Source organism: Bemisia tabaci, chromosome 9, assembly GCF_918797505.1.
Source record: "Bemisia tabaci chromosome 9, PGI_BMITA_v3".
NCBI classification, from domain to species: Eukaryota; Metazoa; Arthropoda; class Insecta; order Hemiptera; family Aleyrodidae; genus Bemisia; species Bemisia tabaci.
The window spans coordinates 4,344,394-4,363,526 of NC_092801.1; the positions used below are offsets into that span (position 1 = coordinate 4,344,394).

The following is a 19,133-nucleotide window of genomic DNA, read 5'->3' on the forward strand; positions in this document are numbered from 1 at the left end:
ATTTACCGGCGGAATTCACACTCCGAAAATACGGAATCGGCGGAATTTACAGCCTCCCATTGATTAGGCCGATGAGAACTTTCACTCTCGATATCGACTCGATGAGTGCATGGGTCTCACGGTCAAGTCGGCGCGAAAGATGAAGCGCGCGCTGGCGCCTGATCTCCGTGATCTATCGCGCGGACGCCCCAAGAGAGAGCATTCCGCGCGTGCGAGCGCGCCCGGAAAAACAATCGTCCGAATTCATAAACTATCGTTATCAGCGGGCGCCGACGTGCTGGAGGCGAGAAAACCGCGGGCAGGCGCCCGAGATAGGAAATTCGTCAAAATGCTTAAAACCGGAGGAAAACAGCGCCTGCTCAGTAGAGTTCTGCGACTTTGCTGAGGATATGGTTTCCACGTTAGGAGTAAGTACTTTCGTCAACATTTTTACTCTACGCATCTTTCTTTAAGCTTATTAAGAGGTTTTTCATCCAAAGTTGAGGAACAACCGATCAGGTACACACAAAAATGAGACGAAAGTGGTATCAGACGAAACTGAAGGCTCTCTGAGATGCTTTACAAGTGTGAACTGGATAGGAGGTGCGTGAGATCTTCGTAATTGAGGGGCTTGGAGGACAAGACAACAAGTGTTGGTTTTTGAAAAAAAATGAGATATTAATTATTTCAAGCAAAGTTGGTCTGAATGCACATTCTAGAAAAAATTCGCTCTATAATTCCAATTTTTAAGCATCAAAAAGTCCGCTTGAACTTTCTCTCCGCCATTATAGGAGCCATGTAATTTCGAAACTTCAAACACGTATTTCTCATTATAGCAAAAACAGCACATATGCGCCTTTTTACTCCACGCCCCTTAATTCATGAAAATATTTATTTGAGATTTTATTGAAAAATATTGTAAAATGGGATTTATTGAAATTAATAACATGGATAACCACAAAACCGTCACGATCATCGATTTGAAAAAAGCATGATTTGAATAAACTTATGTACCCACAACAGAGGTTTTTTAGATTTAAAAGCTGGACTTGCCTGCATTTCCCAACTCATCGGTGCAATTTATTATGGGGCTGCGAGGACAAGGTGCTTCAGTGCAGTTTTCGAAAAAATTGAAGTTGTATTAATGAGTTCAGGCATACTGGTCTAACTGCATAATCTGTGAAAAATTCGCTTCAGAATTCAAATTCTTACTCATCAAGGTCGGTTTAAACTCTCTTTCCTCCATAAGGATCCGTGTAATTTGAAACCTTCTGACACGTACTTCTCGAACTAGCAAAATCCGCACTTGTCCTCAAAGCCCCTATTAAGTGTTTAAGGCAAACTTTTGCTAGGATGGAGGGGGTCAACATTATCGGTTGATTGCTGCTGGTTGGTTTGTTGCAAAGTTTTATTGAAAGTGGTGAGGGGTGAAATTTATGGGTTCGTTGGAAACTCTGAAGAGAGGGAAAATGAGAATTGTTTCATGAGAAAAATGCCTGAGGAATCACGATGATCATGTCAGGAAGGTTTAAAAATTCCGCGAAACGCAACGATCTGCGTATGAAAGTTCGCATTATTGACCTCCCCACTTTAAAAAAGAACACAACATCGGAGACATGATAATTTGATGCAGGCAATTCATGCTGGTTTCAAAATCCCACATGAAACTGGGGAATGGCCATCGTAATGTGACAATGCCTCCATTAAAAATAGACAGTAAAGCACTTCTACTTGTTACACGTTACACGTAATCTCGAGGGAAGGAAAGCGAGGATAAATGAATCGCTTGTTTTGGAAAGTGTCAGATTCCGAAAAGAAAAAAAAACTGAAAATCCAGAGAACGAAAAAAAAAAACGGTTACAACTGAAAATTGTCGGTGAATGAGGAATGTTTTTGACTCACGCGAATGAGTCTGCAAAGCTCCATTGTCAAGATGGTGAAACTCAGTACCTTCATTTATATGAAATTGTTAGCAAGTTACGCAGGCTTGAAGTTACGTTATTTTCGAAACGTGCGATAGGGCTGGGCGCGATGCCCAGCCCTTCTACGTAAAATACAAGATACTAAGCTAAGAAAAAAATTAATGGTGCGCTTGAATTTAGAAACCGTTTCTTCAAAATAAAACGGATTTTATCTTTCTTACGAGTACACTGGAAAAAAACAGCTTGGATCTAGAGTCCGGACTCTCGAAAACAATGACAAGAAAAAATACTCTTGATTCAATCGGATTTTTACTTGAATCAAAAGGAAATCCGCTTAATTTAGGAGGCTGGGTTCTTGTTTTAAGCAAAAATCCGATTGAATCAAGAGTATTTTTTCTTGTCATTGTTTTCAAGAGTCTGGACTCTAGACCCAATCGATTTTTTTTGTCCAGTGGAAGGCGGTATTCGAAGCAATACCTACAATATGATTTTGCCCCAATCGCATCATACATGACCTGTGATATACATATATAAACAGAGTTGGGCCTCTACTGGACCAAATTTTGAAATTAGGAACCAAAATAATTCCAGGCTAATCCGTAAGAGCATCTACCTGCATAGGGAAACATACGACACATTTTGCTTTTTTGACACAGGCCAGAAATTGTAGTTCCTAATCGCAAAGTGCAGTCCATCTGATGCAGCGCTGTGCCTAAATTTACTCAACGACTCAGCATTCGTCACGACATGAATTCCTTCGAAATTTTGAAGTATTAAAACCTGTCTGACTGTCGGTTAAAATGTCAAAGATTAAAACCGTTTTGCATGTATAAAACAATGCATCACAACCACATTGTTTGTTGGCGGTTGTTTTTCACTCTGCATGCGCAAATATAAGTCTCTGCTAATTTTGTGAATTTTATTTCACATAAGAATTTCGTCGCCAAAAGCCGAAGACAATAACACTTTGATAAATTATTGAAAATTTCTTAGCACTTCACTGAAATGTCACATTCCATCTTGGTATAAAATATTATCTTCAATCCGGTTTACTTCCACACCTGATCGGGTGAGACAGCTCCGGAAATAGATGCTCGATAAGTCGGTAGATTCGGTCCAAATTGTATTACATAAATGTCGTCGGTATCTAAGGTCTGGTAAAAATTCGCAAATTAATGTGATTACTATGCATGGAATAAGCAATTTGCTGATCCAACAATTCATCTGCTAAAAGCACTGAGTGCAATGTTCACTATCGCATATTGTACAACAAAATAATGCTAAGTTCAACCACACTGAGAAAAAACTACGGGTGGTTAAAGTAGCATTTTTTTGTGTAAATCTGCGTGAAACATGCACTCACTATTTTTAGCAATTGAATTTGAATCAGCACATATACTTTTTTGGTCTCGTGTTACCTTTATTGCTACCCAGACTACTATAAGCATGTTCACCCAACTACAAGTCATCTATAAGAGCACTCTGGTGAAGTTCACTATTTCCCTATAGTGTACCATAACATAGTTATTAGGTCTCATGTAAAGTATAGTGGAATTTACTCTGAGCTTTGAACAAAAGATTTCAGATAATGCGGAGAAAATGAATACATTTTTAAGCGAGCAATAATCATCAGGAGTAGAGGGCCTCAGAATTAAGGTTACACTTAATTCTGAGGAACCACTTTTTTGGAAAAGCAACATGATGGAGTCTCTACAAAAAGAAAGATATAATGAAGCAAATTGACAGCGATCCTAAAAATCAGTAAGATTGTCGGGGAAAATGTGCGTTCGTGGAATAAATTTTCTACGCTTCTTTTCTGCACAGACATTCAATGTAACCATCCACAAAAAAAGAAAACTTCGTTCACCAAAACTCAAAATTAAGTACCTAATATTAAGGCGTGAAGGGAGGTTCACCGATCTTGTGAGACAAAAGACGCCCAAAAAGAATGCAAAATCAGAATTCGGAACTGAATTATGTCAGATAAGAAGTTGGAATTCCTATAAGGAGAAATTTCGAAAAAAATATACTTAAAAATAAAATATAATCTGGTCATGGTATAAAATCGCTACTCTTTCGAGCACATCTACATCTTTAAGTGACCTTTAAAGTGAACCAAAACGTTTTCAACTTGTTTTAAAGGATACTTGAACTACTTTTCCGTCAGAATCTAATGATACGATTTTCTTTCACCCTGAGTGAACCAAAACGTTTAAACTTGTTTTAAAGGATACTTGAAAGACTTTTCCGTCAGAATCTAATAATCCAATTTTTTTCACCCTGAGTGACCAAAACGTTTTAACTTGTTTCAAAGGATACTTGAAAGACCTTTCCGTCAGAATCTAAAAATCTAATTGTTTTACCCTGAATAGTTTTACTAAAATTTGGTCTCCGAGGCCTGAGGTTTCTCATCTCGTACACAGTACAGCAGTTATTGATACAGAACCGTTTTCTAATAGATTCACGTGATATCCGTAGCATTACGTCAAAGTTATAAGTTCTGAATCGTCTTATGTAATTTACCCATGTTTGCACTAGAAACCTGCTGGCCTCTGTGACCACTGATTCGGAACTTCAGGATGCGATCTTCTTACTCAGTCGCTCATTACAACTGCGCGGGTCGAACAAAGCTAGGAATTCCAAGAGAAAGAACGGATATTCCCACAATTTACATGAAAATCACGGCGTGTTTCATTAATTTTGCTGATGAAGAGTTAAAGTTCCAAATGTTTGAGATTTCGCGAGATTTGAATTAAGACCTGCGAAATAATTTTCCTCCCTCGAAACCAACTTTTGGCAACGTGTTCTTATTTGTATTCTATATTAATGGATTTTTCCCAATGGAGGAACATGTGATACACATAGTGTGTGTGATAACACTTTTCAGCTCTTTCTTCTTGTTTATAGACGAATAGCAATAAAGTGATGACACATCGAATTGAGGTGCTTGAGCTTTATGCAACTTTTTCACGCTGACCAGAGAGTAAAAATAAGGTGAAAATAAGTAAAGGCTGGCCATTCAATCAATTTTTCGTACGTTTAGATCTAACATTTTGAAAAGAAAAATGATTTCTAAATCGAGGATTTCTAAAATTACAATGTAGAAGCAGGTTATACGGGAAATTCAACCAGAAATCTGCCTAGCTAAGAAAAAACGCCGTACGTCTGATACGTTAGGCTGATTTGGTTAATCGTCGAAATCATAACCGGTACTTGTCAGTTTTAAATCCGCTACACTGAAAAAAACACATTGGATCTAGAGTCCAGACTCTTGAAAACATTGACAAGAAAAAATACTCTTGATTCAATCAGATTTAAGCTTAAATCAAAACGAATCCGCTTAAATTAAGGTCTTGGTTCTTGATTTAAGCTAGATCTGATTGAATCAGAGTACTTTTTCTTGTCGATGTTTTTAAGAGTCTGGACTCTAGATCCAATGTGTTTTTTTTTCCAGTGCTGGAAGCGTCTTTAAAATTGCCTTCCATGGGTCCATGAAAATCTTTCGCAAATCATACTTAACCAAAATTTATTGACAAATATCATAATTCTGAAAATAACTAGCAGAAGCTTTCACGACAATGACCGACGTTGATTGTGAAAATGTCATGCACATTATATTGAGATCCACGGTGATGCCGTGGGACGCGCGTAGAAATTAAGATAAATTCATCTCACTGAGGACCAACAGACTTGAATCCATGGTTGTTTAAAGGAAACGTATTAATTTCCGGATGGGCCCTGAAGTGAACAAGAACCATCACACTAGGAGGCTCATCTAAAAATATACGTGTTCCCTTCCAACAGCCATGGGTTCATTTCTCCACCTCTTTCCTCGTCTGAATTGCACGTATTTCTGTCAAACGGAACTATGTGCATTAAGACATGAGCCCTGAGACGCATAAGCATACATGCATAACAGGGCTCACGTCATAATAAACATAGTTCCGTTTGGCAGAGATACGTCCAATTTACCGATTACCCTTTGAAATATCGACGCGGTTTAAGGCAGCAAAATTTTCAAGGTCGCCAAGGCTCGCGTATTCGGCGTGTTATTCCGACACAGTGTTGAGTTCGGCTAAAATTACGGGTGTTGAATCCGCCGACTAGCGTTTCAAATATTTAATATCCATCCACTAATCTCCGAGCGAAGCGGAGTTTTCTATCCTGAGCGAAAAAGTCTAAGTCGTCCTACAGTGTTTCAGTTTCGCCTCATGAGATGATATTTTCACCGAGGGTTCTGCAAGTTTTTCCACGAAAACCATCTTAGGGTAGGTTTAGAAATATGTCGGAGAAAAATCAGGGTTAAGAACTGGAAGTAAAATTGCGATCTGTTACCTGCGAAAAATTGTTTCTTTGGAGGAATACACTGAATTACTGCAATCGACTTAAGACGCTTCGTCTGAGGACGGTAGTTTTAGCTCGGCATACCAGACGCAATGAGTGTGGGCGCAGGTAACAAAGGCAGAATTTATTTTAGACTTTAATGAAGGTTTCATTTTTAGAGAGGGCATTCTCGCGGAGATAGAGAGGCAGATCTAATTTACCGGGACCGTTTCGACCTGTATTTAGTGGTTTGCGATATAGGTTGATAGTTCTTTGTTTGGTTTTCCTCTCGTGCTCGGCAAATTGAATTTACTTCAACCGAGAGAAGGAGGAACGAAGACGAAGAAGAGGAAACTAGTTCTTTTGGCGTAAGGTGAAGGATGGAAATGCTGTGCAGATTGATCACGATAAATCAGCAGAATTCGATAGAAAAAGGAGTACGGCTGATCGAACATTACCTATTTTATGAGATCATAAAAATTGCATTAAAAATAAGAGCTTTTGTCGGTAATGCAGTACTTAAGTAATGTGGATTACAAACTTTTTATTATTACCTCAAGTGAGAAAAAAAGCACTCCTGGATCGTCCGCACTAGATACAGTTAAACATTTCCGTGTATATTGTTAGTTTGGATCACTTTGGAGTTACAATGAAAAGAAATTATCTTGAGATATTATTTTAATTTAAAGCGTCGTTTCTTGTAGACAAAATTGGTTTTTTTGAGCTAACTATAGGACCGTTTTTTTGGCTAAAAAACGTTGTTTTGTTATCGTTTTTTAACTTAAACTTCATGATAGCAAAACGACGCTTTTTCAACTAAAAAACTAATGTTGAGTTGAGTCCGCACGGATTAGACAAGAAAAAAAAAAATCAAATCCCAAGAAAAATTTCTTTCTGTGTCCCTTCTTTCCAGCCAGATCAATCAGTTGGTTGATCCACACTTTTTTCATGGTTAAATCGACCGAAACCGTTGGATACTCTTGAGCCATCTGGGATGAGAAAAATGTCCTGCTGAACTAACGTACTCTTCTTTCGCTGGGTGCTACGCTAATTGTAGAGCACGACCTGCGAGTAGCTTTTGCATTGGACTATCAGCAATGCGATCCAGGATCGATTTTGGCGCCTCGCGCCTGATTTTTAATGAGGTTGGACTTTTCCATCTCGAAGATTTAGGTCAATGTAACTCAAACAAAATCTAATCACAAAATATTAACCACACGCTTAGGTTACGTCGCTTCTCTACATCCCATATTGACACAAAATTTTGGTTATTTTATCTTACTGTGAAGATCTACCGAGTCGATTTTTCACGATTTCAGCGGATATCAGTAGAGCATAGTCCACAAATGACCGAGTTTATCACAAACGAACTACCACATTTACGAAAAAATTGAGTTTTTTGAGTTCCACTAGTCGTTTATTTTCTCCTGCCAGAAACTGAAAGCTAAAAACAGAAATTAGTTTGTGAAAAGAGGGGTTAGAGTTAATTTTTCACATTGAGCCTTACGCATGAATAAAACTTCAGATGTCTTCTCTGTTCACTAGGGGTTGTCCTTTGATGAACTCGTCAATGAGAAGCTCTTCAATGACACAGAGCTTGCAAAGCTAAAGGGCCTCTTATGGGGCGAAAGCGTCCTTTGGGTTTAACCACTTGCAGTCAGAATGCGTACCCCTTGGTATTTACTTTTCCCTAAAAAAGTACAAGACAACGTTCCGTCAGTGAGCCTTTAGAGTGAAATTCAACATTTCCCGGGCAGAGACAAGAATCACACCCGCGGGAACGAATGCGTCAGTGAGTGGTTGAGCACCTATTAATTATCCTGTAAGTCACGAGCGGGCAGTCTCTTTAAAATAACTTAAAATGCCGGGAAAATTGCGCTTGATTTCGCTCACGGGCGGGAAGCCCGCTAACATTGCGTCACCCAGAGCGAGAGGCCTCTTTCCGGCCCCAGAGTCCTCTTATGAGCTCGAGTACATTGTACGGGCATTGTTACCCGCTGATATGTATGGGAAACCGTACAACTTTGGGATGGATGCTGTGATCTCACATTGATACTACACAGGATGATTCAAAACTAAATGCGTCACAATTTTGGGGTAGCCCAAGGAGCAGTGATCACGAAAATGTGCGATTTGGTCGGAAAATGTATCGCGATTTTATCGACGTCGATTTATCGCAAAGTCATCGGATAAAAAATTGCGATTACATCAAATAAATGGATCGTGTTTAGCAGAAAGGAACCAAGCCACATCAGCTTACATATATCGATGATATCGCTATATCAATTGCGCAATTTGATTTTTACATGAGCCCGGTTGTGCGGATTTCTGTGCAAATTCCGGTTTTCTACATAGATCGAATGAAACTCTTAAAATTATCAAAGGAATGCGCACAGACGTTTTTATGTTAAAAATTAAATTGCCCAGTTAAATTTGGCAACAGCTGATCGGGCTTGGTTCCTTTCTGCTAAACGCGGTCAAAATTTATCATAAAATCGGGATTAGATCGACGGCGATCTATCACGCTATTATCGAACAAAAGTTGTGGTAAATTGAGATAAAATTCCGAGTGCATCGAACGCGGTTTTGTGGAAATAAAATTTCGACAAGATCGAGAATAGGAAAGAAGGGAGGAGGGAGGAAGGTTTTCGGGGAAAAAGAGACAGTGCGAAACCTCAAAACGCCAAGAATTGACCTTCTTAAATACTTGTAAATTCTTCTTAAATACCTCTCAAATAATTGTACTGGCCCCCTTTTTATACCTCTTGCTTCTGAAATTATAGACATGTTAAATTCACTTGAAAATATGGTCGAGTGAGAAGTTTCGTTTAATTTGATTGAGAGACGTTGCCACAATGTTACATCTTCTTTTCTTGACTCAAATTTCGGAGTACGCAGATGTGTAAATAATATCATTAAACCACAAAAAATGCTCGACCCAAAGAATGAATTGGCCACATTTTGCAATTATGAACCACAATACCTAGCTCATCAATAAAAATAAGTACGCGCATAGGGAGCCTGATGGTAGTTACGCTGTTTCTAAACCGAGCAAACAAGTATAGTTCCCAATATTTCAAAGTGGAGTGCATAGGGGCTGCATTATGCAATTAAGAACTGGCTTATCCATCAAAACGTTTTGTGCGCATGCAGGGTGGCTAGAAAAATTTCATTTTATCATTCCATGACTTCTTCTGATGAAATTCCCCGACTTTTTTACGATAACGTTAATGCGGTCAAAACGTTAGCACAACAACGCGATCAGCTGGCCCCTCGCGGATCTGATTTTTACATGGAACCCAGCTCCATAAAATTCCCTGGCCGTTGAAGAAGTTACTGGGTTATTCTCGAAAGAGTTCCATTCCCTGACTTCCTGGTTGCTAGTCACCCTGGCATAGGGAACGGATGGTACATACGCTGCTTACAACCTGAACCAGACATTGTAGTTTCGAATTGCAAAATGCTGCCCAAATCGACAAGATCCTTGAACCACCCTGTGCAATGGCTCATGTCAGGAAATCACTTCGAGCATTCCTCAGCAAAGCACGCGCTAGGAAAAAACACTCGGTGATCAATCGTACTTGAAAGTTGACAGATTATTCAAATGGGACGGGCCTCTCATTCGGAGTTTCATCACGATCGGTGGAATCACAGCAAAATCCCGTTGACGCGCTCCGCTATTTGCGAAGGATCCAAGTTCAGTTCATCTGCGGGTTACGGGTACCTCCTTAAGCGGCCCAGGTGCCTCTCATCAAACCCACGTTGGCAAGCGAGTAGAGTGAGTCGCTTGAGGAAAAAATTGAACTAAAACGGAGGAAATCCCAACATCTTGATAACAATGATGCTCGTACTCAGCGTATGTCTTTTTCCGCAATTTGACGTCATCATACGCAACACAAAGCTTTTGTGAGTTTTTCAAAAGTTCACATCGGTCTACGTACGGAGTATTCGAATTATTGTTACGACAAGGTACAGTGCTTAATAGGAATGCTGGATGAGCATAAAATGAATGTACACAAATTTTTCGTACGAAGCATCCATGACTGAATAAACTAACGAATATTGTTTATTCGAGCTTTCACGATTTTCCCCCCTCTACTAGTTCTTCATCTTTCTCTAAAATGTAATCTAAAAAATGTAAATTATTGAGCGGAATTCAGTTTGTAAAGTACGAGTTTTTTTTATAGTTTTCTTCTAATTTAGTAATAACATACACCAGATTTGCATCACGCATTTTTGGAAATAGAAAGCTTTCAGATGTAAACTCATTAAGATAACGATTAAATCACATGAAACGTTTATTTGTATCACAACTGGAAACGTTTCTGGACCCAAACTGTAAGAAGCATCGTGTTTTTACTGTGCGCTGAAAAGACAAATTCTTGAGATATTATTTTGACTTCAAACGTCGTTTCTAGCCGACAAAATTCGTTCTTTTCTTAGTTACATCCGTGCGGCTTCAACTTGAGTCGGTTTTTCTTACTGAAGTAACGTTACTTTGCTATCGTTAAGTTTCAGTAGAAAAAAACGATGGCAAAAAAACTTTTCTTTAACTCGAAAAAACTGACTTCGAGTTAAATCCGCACGGGTTTAACAGGAAATTTGCCAGAGGATAAAGTCCATTTTACATGCGGACACACTTTCGACTTTTAAACATCACGTCTTCGATTTCCTATTTTCCCGAGAGGGCTGACTAGAAGATGACAATAAACCAAACACAATCTCTGTATGACAAGATTTGGGCTCATCCCTTAGATATAGATAGGTCCTTTTTCAAAATGCCAGACACAGCCACACTCACGTAATTTCATCAATTCCACTAGTTGAACAGTTCCGAAGAGTCTACGTACACGCGTATCTGATGGCTAATCTTGGATTGATTCGGCCACACGGAGTGGTTCATAATGATAGTGTGTCACCGTCTCTCAGGACACGGAGACATTGTCCGAGAGACGTAGTCATAACACGATCGTAGCGCCACTTCACTCTTCGCCGCTGTCAAATTGCACGTGATTAAAAACGAGTAAGCGATGCGTAATCACTTCGACATCGGAATAGATGACCCCCTCAAGCAAAATTAGAAGCGTGGAGATATGTATATCTCTGCAGAAACGATTCCGCGCGCTTCCTGCGTGTGCGGAGACACGCGGAAAGAACATGATATAACACACTAACAGTACCACACTAACAGACGAGGACCAAAAACGTTGATTTAAGCGTGCTGTAAAATCAATTACACTGATATAAACATACTTTTGAATGGAGATGTTGCATGCGTGAGGAATTTGCGATTTGACTATTGATTCTTAGGTAAAAGTTCGTGAAAAACACGATAGTGCCACTGTTTTCCCTGAAATCAACTCTCAAGCTCAAAAAAGCTCTCATAGTTAAGGGCGTAATGGAGGAAATATCCCACGCTATCCTGAGAGTCCACCTCTACATCAAGACAATATGAAGCAAATACATTGACAGGGCTGCCACTTTATTTGGGGACTCCAAAACTGAAAACACGGCAACCCTGTCAATGTATTTTCTCCCAATCTTTGCATGGAGAGTTTGTCTTGATGTAGAAGTGGACTCTTAGCATAGCGTGGGATAACCTCTCCATTACAGCCTCAACTTTGACAGCGTTTTTTGAGCTTGAGAGATGATTTCAGAGAAAACCAGTGGCACCATCGTGTTTCTCGCAAACTTTAACATTAAATCGCAAATTCTCATACATGCAACATCTCCGTTGTGGACCAAAGGCCAAGTCAAAATTCATCAAATACAAACCTCCAATGAGCAGAAAATTGTTCGGTTGGGGAGATTCAGGGTGGACAGGGGTAGTAAAACGGTCCTCGTCGGTACTTCTACTTCGATGTCTCGATTTCAGGGATGCAGAAAATTCAATTGTTTAGGTCAATTTTCAATCAGCACAGTTACTACTCTCAATTCCACTTTCGAAGGCGTAAAATAACAGAAAAGAGCCGCAGAACTTCGAAATTCGGAGGTATACTTCCTAAAATGAAATTATGTGCGAATGATTTATATTAGAGAGAACTTTACATAAAAACAGTGTGCTTTACAGTTTCACTAAAAACATTTCTTGAGATATAATTTGACTCGGATCATCGTTTACTGTCGACATTTGGTCCTTTAAGTTAAATCCGTGCGGATTCAACTTATAGTCAGTTTTTTGAGTAAAAACTCATCGTATTGTTATCATTAAGTTTAAGTTAGAAACGACGACAAAACAACGTTTTTTTAAAACATTTGGTTAAATCCAAATTTCGTCGACTAGAAACTACGCCTACGGTCCAAATAATATCGAGAGAAAATTCTTTTTCAGTGCTTCATTAAATTTAATTACTTTTTTGATTAGATTTGTCTTTCGGCGGGTTCTTACGTCGTTTCCGATCGATGCTCATTCACTTCCGCTTAGCGATTTGCGGTTGCCACTAAAAGACTTCAATTTTTTTTTTTTTTTTCAGACGTGTGCTTTGACTCCTAATAATGATACGTAGAAAATACAATGTTTCTCGACTCTATTCATACTGACTAAAATACACTCCTCCGTAGTTATTTCATGACTAATCGATCCGTTTCTCTGTTCCACAGATCGCTTTACTATGCTGCGCGGCGCTCACCGCGGCCGTGCCCTCTCCATCCCTCCGACCCAACCGCCCGCCGGCCGACTTCGACATCATCGTCATCCAGATCGACGAGCCCGCCTCCTCCGAGTCCAGCGAACGGGAGGGCAGCGGCATCTACGATGACATCCTCAACCAGTTCTTCAGCTTCCAGCTCCCCGAGTTCCCCGGCTTCGGGCGCTACTTCTTCGACGAGGACGCCGCGCCAACCCTCGGCGGAAACGGAAATCGAGCGACCGGAAACCCTCAAGCGCCGACCGGAAATCGCCAAGCGCGACCGGAAGTAGACGACGTCCGACCGGAAACGACGATGGCGCCGGTCACGGAAGTGACGACGCATTTTATCCTGACCGATAGCGCTGGCCCTGCAACTCGCAGCGGTTACAACTTCGGCTTGTCGAGCCTGTTGAGCGGCATGATGTCGAGCGTACTGTCCGGTTTCGTGCAGGCGCTGAAGCAGTCGCCGGAAATGGCGACGCCGGACCGGAAGTTGTCGATCGACGACGGGAAATGCTGGCGTCGAGCGAGGAAGATCAACCGGAAGTCGCTCGGGTGACCGGTGGAAAGCCTCAGGACGACCTCGACGAGGATCTCGAGAGGAAAATCGAGCGGCTTTTCATGGAAAACGACGACAAGGACAACGATTTGAAACACGGTGGAGCCAAGAAGATACCCCTTCTACATGAACATCAATTTTTCGCAGCTGAAAAGCCGCGTGGAGCCCTGTTTCCGGTCATAGAGCACCGAGTTGAGAAAAGTGAGGCAAAATCAAACCCAGTCGATGAAAATAAACCTAAACTGAGCAAAACCGAGGAGACAAAATTGAGCCCAGCCCAGAAAAATGAACCGACATGGATCTCCGGCAAACTGGAGTTCGACCGAAAAATCATGGAGCTCTTATCCGCGATGGACGATCTCCCAGAACCGGTTTCAGAAGACGTCTCCACGGCTTCGCCCTCGGCGAAGACCGCGAGAAGTGTCGAAACTTCGACTCGGAGGAACCGGTCGCCGGCGAACGCGTCGTCCGAGAGAACTCCAACGCATCGGTATCTCCTTTCGACGACCAGTCTACGGAGGCGGTCCCGATCTTCGGGGAGTCCGTGGAGGCGGAAGAGGCGGAGGAGGTGTCCCTGGAGACTCCCGCCGCCTCATCCGAGGAGCAGGAATATTTCTACGTGCCCCACGGAGAGAGCCCCTCCCCGGAGGTCTTCCCGAGCACCTACCTGTTCCTGCCACGCTTCGAGGAGACACGCCGCAGCATCCCCGATCTCGCCGCGGAGGTCGTCCTCCTCCCCGCACCCCGACCTCCGCGGAGGTACATCCCGGATTTCGAACACTACTCCAGTTTAGGCCACGAGATTCTCGGGTATCCTAGTTTAGGCCACGGCTATCCCGGTTCAGGTTACGATTATCCTAATTCAGCATATGATTATCCCAGTTTAGGCCACGATTATCCAAGTTTAGGCCATGATTATTCAAGTTTAGGCCACGATTATCGTGCTGTTCCTGGTTTCGGCCACAGTCACGCGTCTATGGCCGACTATGCGCGGCCGGCGGTTCCTAGATTCGTGGCTGCGCGATCGCACCCTTATGCGGATTTGCTGTGGCCCCGACGTAAAATGCCGATGAGTTACCATCCATCCCTGGAATATTTAGATGTAGCGGAGCCTCGTCCGCCTATGGCCCCTCAGTATTTCCTTTTATAAATCGAGCCTATCTTTTGGGATTGTTGAATCCGAAAACACACTTTATCCATCTTAACGTCCCTGAAGTCGTTTATTTTGAAATAAGGTAAAAAAAAAGAAGAAAAAAAAATACGTAATTCAGCCGTGAATTTTCAGTAAATAGGAAAATATTGTTTGTGTAGATGGACCACATTTTGCAATAAGGAACCACTATCTCTGGCTCACTTTAGAAACAAAATATATGCCATTGGTTTCCCTATGCAGAAAGGTGCTTTTATGGAAGAGCCAGAGATAGTGGTTCCTTATTGCAAAGTGTAATCCATATGATCCTGTTTCCAAAAAGAGGCTCGGGCCAAAAATATAGTATTTTTCATGTGGTCTTTCAGCTGCAAAACATGAAAGTTTTCCATAATCTTCAAGTTAAGTCATTTTTAGAACAAGGGCAATACATTGCTTTCTTATCGATGTAAAATAAGATTAAAAAAAGATAAAAAAAAAAAAACGCTCCACAGGTTAAAAACCATCATTTTAGAATGCTGCCTGACCTGAAATGATTTGTAACGGGAGCATTATTCAAATAGGAATCTTCGGACTTCATAGTGTCAACGAGGAAAAATATTCAAAATTGAAAACTAAAAAATTCTATAACTTTGCGATTTTCTCAACTTTCTGCTTCAATGTATTATTTTTGTCGAACCTTTTTCTCTATTATTTTGTTGGACTTTCTCTCGGAGAGCAAGTTTTTTTTTTTTTTTTCTTTTTACAAAAACACCTATTAAATAACTTCTCCTTTTGAATCGATGGGACATAAAACGACGAATTCTCATGACGGGCGACGCCATAACATCAAACCCGGGAAAATTAACCTTGATTCCTACACTTTAAACACACTCGTTCGTGACGGTGCCGCTCTTCCTCGCGTTAAACTACGCGAGATGAATGCAAGGCATCGGTGAAAAATGAAAGTTTCAGAGGACGCTGGCGTCGATGTCATTTCGTCTTTTCACTGCAGTTACAGCGTACCTCCATTTAAACTCGAACCTAGGAAACCCGTGTGTTATGCAGAACACACAACTCATCTTGCAGCGCAGTTGAAGCCCTTAATGGGCAGAGGCACAACGCTGGATTTATAGATATTCGTTGCTGCGGTAAAAATATTTGATCGAGGCGCCTTTAAATGTCAAAGCGTTCGTAAAAAATGTCTCCGCAGCACCAATTTTATCAAACTTAAGGTCATGAATAATTCTCGGTACGTATAACGACTAATAAGACATATTTCCAGATGCAAATTACAGGGAAACTTAAACACTAGAAGGGCGGGTACTCATGCCGCTTTCGACCGATTTTATTTTCTAAACTAATATTATTTCACTTAAAGTTACTCCTGATATGCTCAAACTTAACATGCTCTGAGAACAAAGATGGTTTTCCTTGTGTGATCCACCTACACGGGAAAAAAAATTGAAAAAAGAAAAAAATCAGGTATAAATATTCATAGCACTAGTTTAGCAAGTGGCATGTAAATTTTTCGACAAAAAAGCACGCCAAAAGACAGACATTTAAAGCTCTGTATACAGGCCTACATCCACCAATGTTTGGAGAAATGTTATGTCATTTTTTGGCACAAAAAAGAGCTTCAGAATGTAAGAAAAATTCAATTACTTGACACTACATCTTTAAAATTTTGCGAAGAAAACGAATCGCATAACCAGAAGTCTCGGATATCAACTCCTAAACGATACATGCGTGTTTAAAATGAAGACTGTTAAACGGCAAAAATACAAATGACGTCATTTGCCTGATCTGACCTCCATTTGATCTCTGTTAAAAACACATGTTCAAATCTCGTTTAGGAGGTGTCCAAACTTCCCGTTTTGCGAACCGTTTTCTACGTGAGATTTTGATGAATGGACATGCGACGGTAACTTCTAGTTCAGACTTTGTGTGGCCGCCCGTTGAGAATAAATCGCACTAATATATCGTCTGTTGACGGGTAAAATATGCACTGCGGAAGTAACCCGAATTAATTAATGGTCTCTAGAGGATTTGACATGGCTCGTTTGAGAACAATAACTTATGTAATTCCAAGATGAAGACCGATCGATGGATGCAGTTCGAGGAAACGGTGATTTGTTGACATTAGTGTCTCGATGACCTCTGCTTGTGCTGGGTTTTACGTGTCACGGGTTCATTCCCTAAATCTCTATTAATCATAGCTGCTAATAATTGGTCGGAGATTCAGTGTGTGCAAGAAAGAGTTGGCAGTTAACAAGTTTTTTCTTCCAAGCGACTCTGCAATTTCATCGCGATGAATACGACACGATCGGTGAGTTTAAGTATTCAAGTTCACGATTTAGGGACACCGGGACATACAAACTTTTAAATCGATTGAAGAGTTTGCCCGGAGAGGGGCACGGCGTCTTGTAAAATGTATGTGTGTTTTGAAAATCAATTGTCCATCATCTGCGCATCTTCGTAAACACACGATAATGTTTGACGTTAGTCAAACGCTCCTAGGTACAATTAAAGGCAAAAACGTAAAAAGCCACTATCGCGAAGCTTCGAATGAATTTGGCCCGAAACAAATATAATGCCCTTCTACGGGAAACTTTTCAACTCAGGACGGCATCAAAGGTGTCGTGAGTAGGTTTATTTGGGGGATGGGGGCGCAAATTAAATGAAAACTTACGACACAACTTAACTTTGAAATAGAATACCCGTGTGCATAAAAAAAAAAAAAAAAAAAAATCGGGGCTCATTTTTACACTAAGTATACCCGAGAACGAAACGCAAGTGGGGTAGAAAAATATAATTTTCCACACAAAAATCACTTGACATTTTCATCCACCACCCTTTGACGATACAAAATAAATATAAATAGACATATTAAACACAAACATGTTATTTGGGCAAAGCAAAAGGCTCTACCCTTAAATTTCAAAATACGTGATAACATTTGGTTGAATCATTTTTTTCTTTTAAAGAAACAGCGTTTACGGAAAATTCAACTCAAAGATAAATGCAACGATCAGTTTTGAACTTCAGTATGGACTCGAAAATCTCCGGGGATCCAGAAACATGCTTCATCATCTCATGTTACATACCGAGAAATAAATGAATCAACGAATAATCGCATTGAAAGTTTCGAATATTCACACAGTGATTTAGACTCACGATGATGACGGCGCAAAAATCAGCTCATGTAATGACTTAATTAATTAATTCGTTCTAAAACTAAACGAACAACTAGAAAAAAAACACTATCACGCGGAGGAATGTTGTGTAAGTTTGTCGGTTATTTCTGTCGTGCTTGGATGGATTCAGGATTTTTTTTCTTTGAACAAGTTTAGTTTGGGATGGATTCAGGATTGTCAATTTTGTATAATTTAAGGGCATATTTATAGAATTTGTTTTTCATAAGAGGGCATAAAAGATGAAAGATTTTTGTGAGATTTTCACGATCTAAAGAGGAGCGCATCTAAGGTTGAAAAATACACAAAACAAGACACAACTGGAATTTAAACTCGAATATAACTAGGCGAAGACAAAAGTCTGATAATTGGTTTCATGATGCATACCGTTCAGCGAATGGCCTTTCACTCAAATGAACCAAGGGTTCTATTTATGAAAGAAGTCACTAAACTCTTTTAGTACGGTTTCTTTTTTGTTTATAAATAAATAAAATATATACTATCAGTGGCAATGCCCCGTATACTAGTAATAAATATTACGCTATTTACACTGGAGAAAAATACACATTGAATCTAGAGTCCAGACTCTTAAAAACATTGACAAGAAAAAATACTCTTGATTCAATCGGATTTTTCTTGAATCAAGAACCAAGCCTCTTAATTTGAGCAGATTTCCTTTTGATTTCAGCTTGAATCTGATTGAATCAAGAGTGTTTTTTCTTGTCAATGTTTTCAAGAGTCTGGACTCTAGATCCAATGTGTTTTTTTTTTTTTTCCAGTGTGCACCAGCAAAGCATCATGGGAAGTTTCAAAAGTATTGTTGAGGCAAATTGAAATTTTTAACTTTAATCTTTTTCTTTTAAATTTGAGTCGGGATTATGCATACGAAATGTCATTGATCAATTTTCTTTGAAATCTATGCGGTTCCGTTGCATGATACAACGATATTTACAGATAATTGAAAATTTCTCAAGAAATTTTGAAACCGGTTTAAGCGATCAGGAAAATTGGGTAAATAAAATGTCAATACACCGCGGGAGCCCCTTTTGAATTCCTAAGTTTTTTTTTTTTTTTTTTTTTTTTTTTTTTTTTTTTTTTCCCTGCTGGTTTAATGGCTTCGTGTCTATAGCACCTTCAGCCAACTTTAGACAATGTTTAGTGTCCGTAGACATCAGGCTCCATGCTCCAGGCTTTTCTAATTTTCAGGGATTAGGGCCGAGGAGAATCTGTTTCAGCAGATCTAATCGTCAATTCCGTGAAAATTAGACGCCACCACCGGGATTCGAACCCGGGACCTATTGACCTAGAGTCAGACGCGCTGACCACTGGGCCAACCTGGCCGGCCAATTCCTAAGTTCGCATCAGGAATCGTAGAAATTTTGAAAAATTTGGCTGCCGCGA

The 19,133-nt window shown here is 40.2% G+C and overlaps 1 protein-coding gene across 1 annotated transcript; it reads left to right on the forward strand.

Moving 5' to 3' along the window:
• Window positions 1-154: 154 nt before the first annotated feature.
• LOC109041320 (uncharacterized) lies at window positions 155-13,412 on the forward strand. The gene is made up of 2 exons (XM_072304566.1): window positions 155-407; window positions 12,825-13,412. The coding sequence occupies exons 1-2, from the start codon at window positions 390-392 to the stop codon at window positions 13,410-13,412; spliced, it is 606 nt and encodes a 201-aa protein (XP_072160667.1). The 5' UTR covers window positions 155-389.
• The last annotated feature ends 5,721 nt before the right edge of the window (window positions 13,413-19,133 follow it).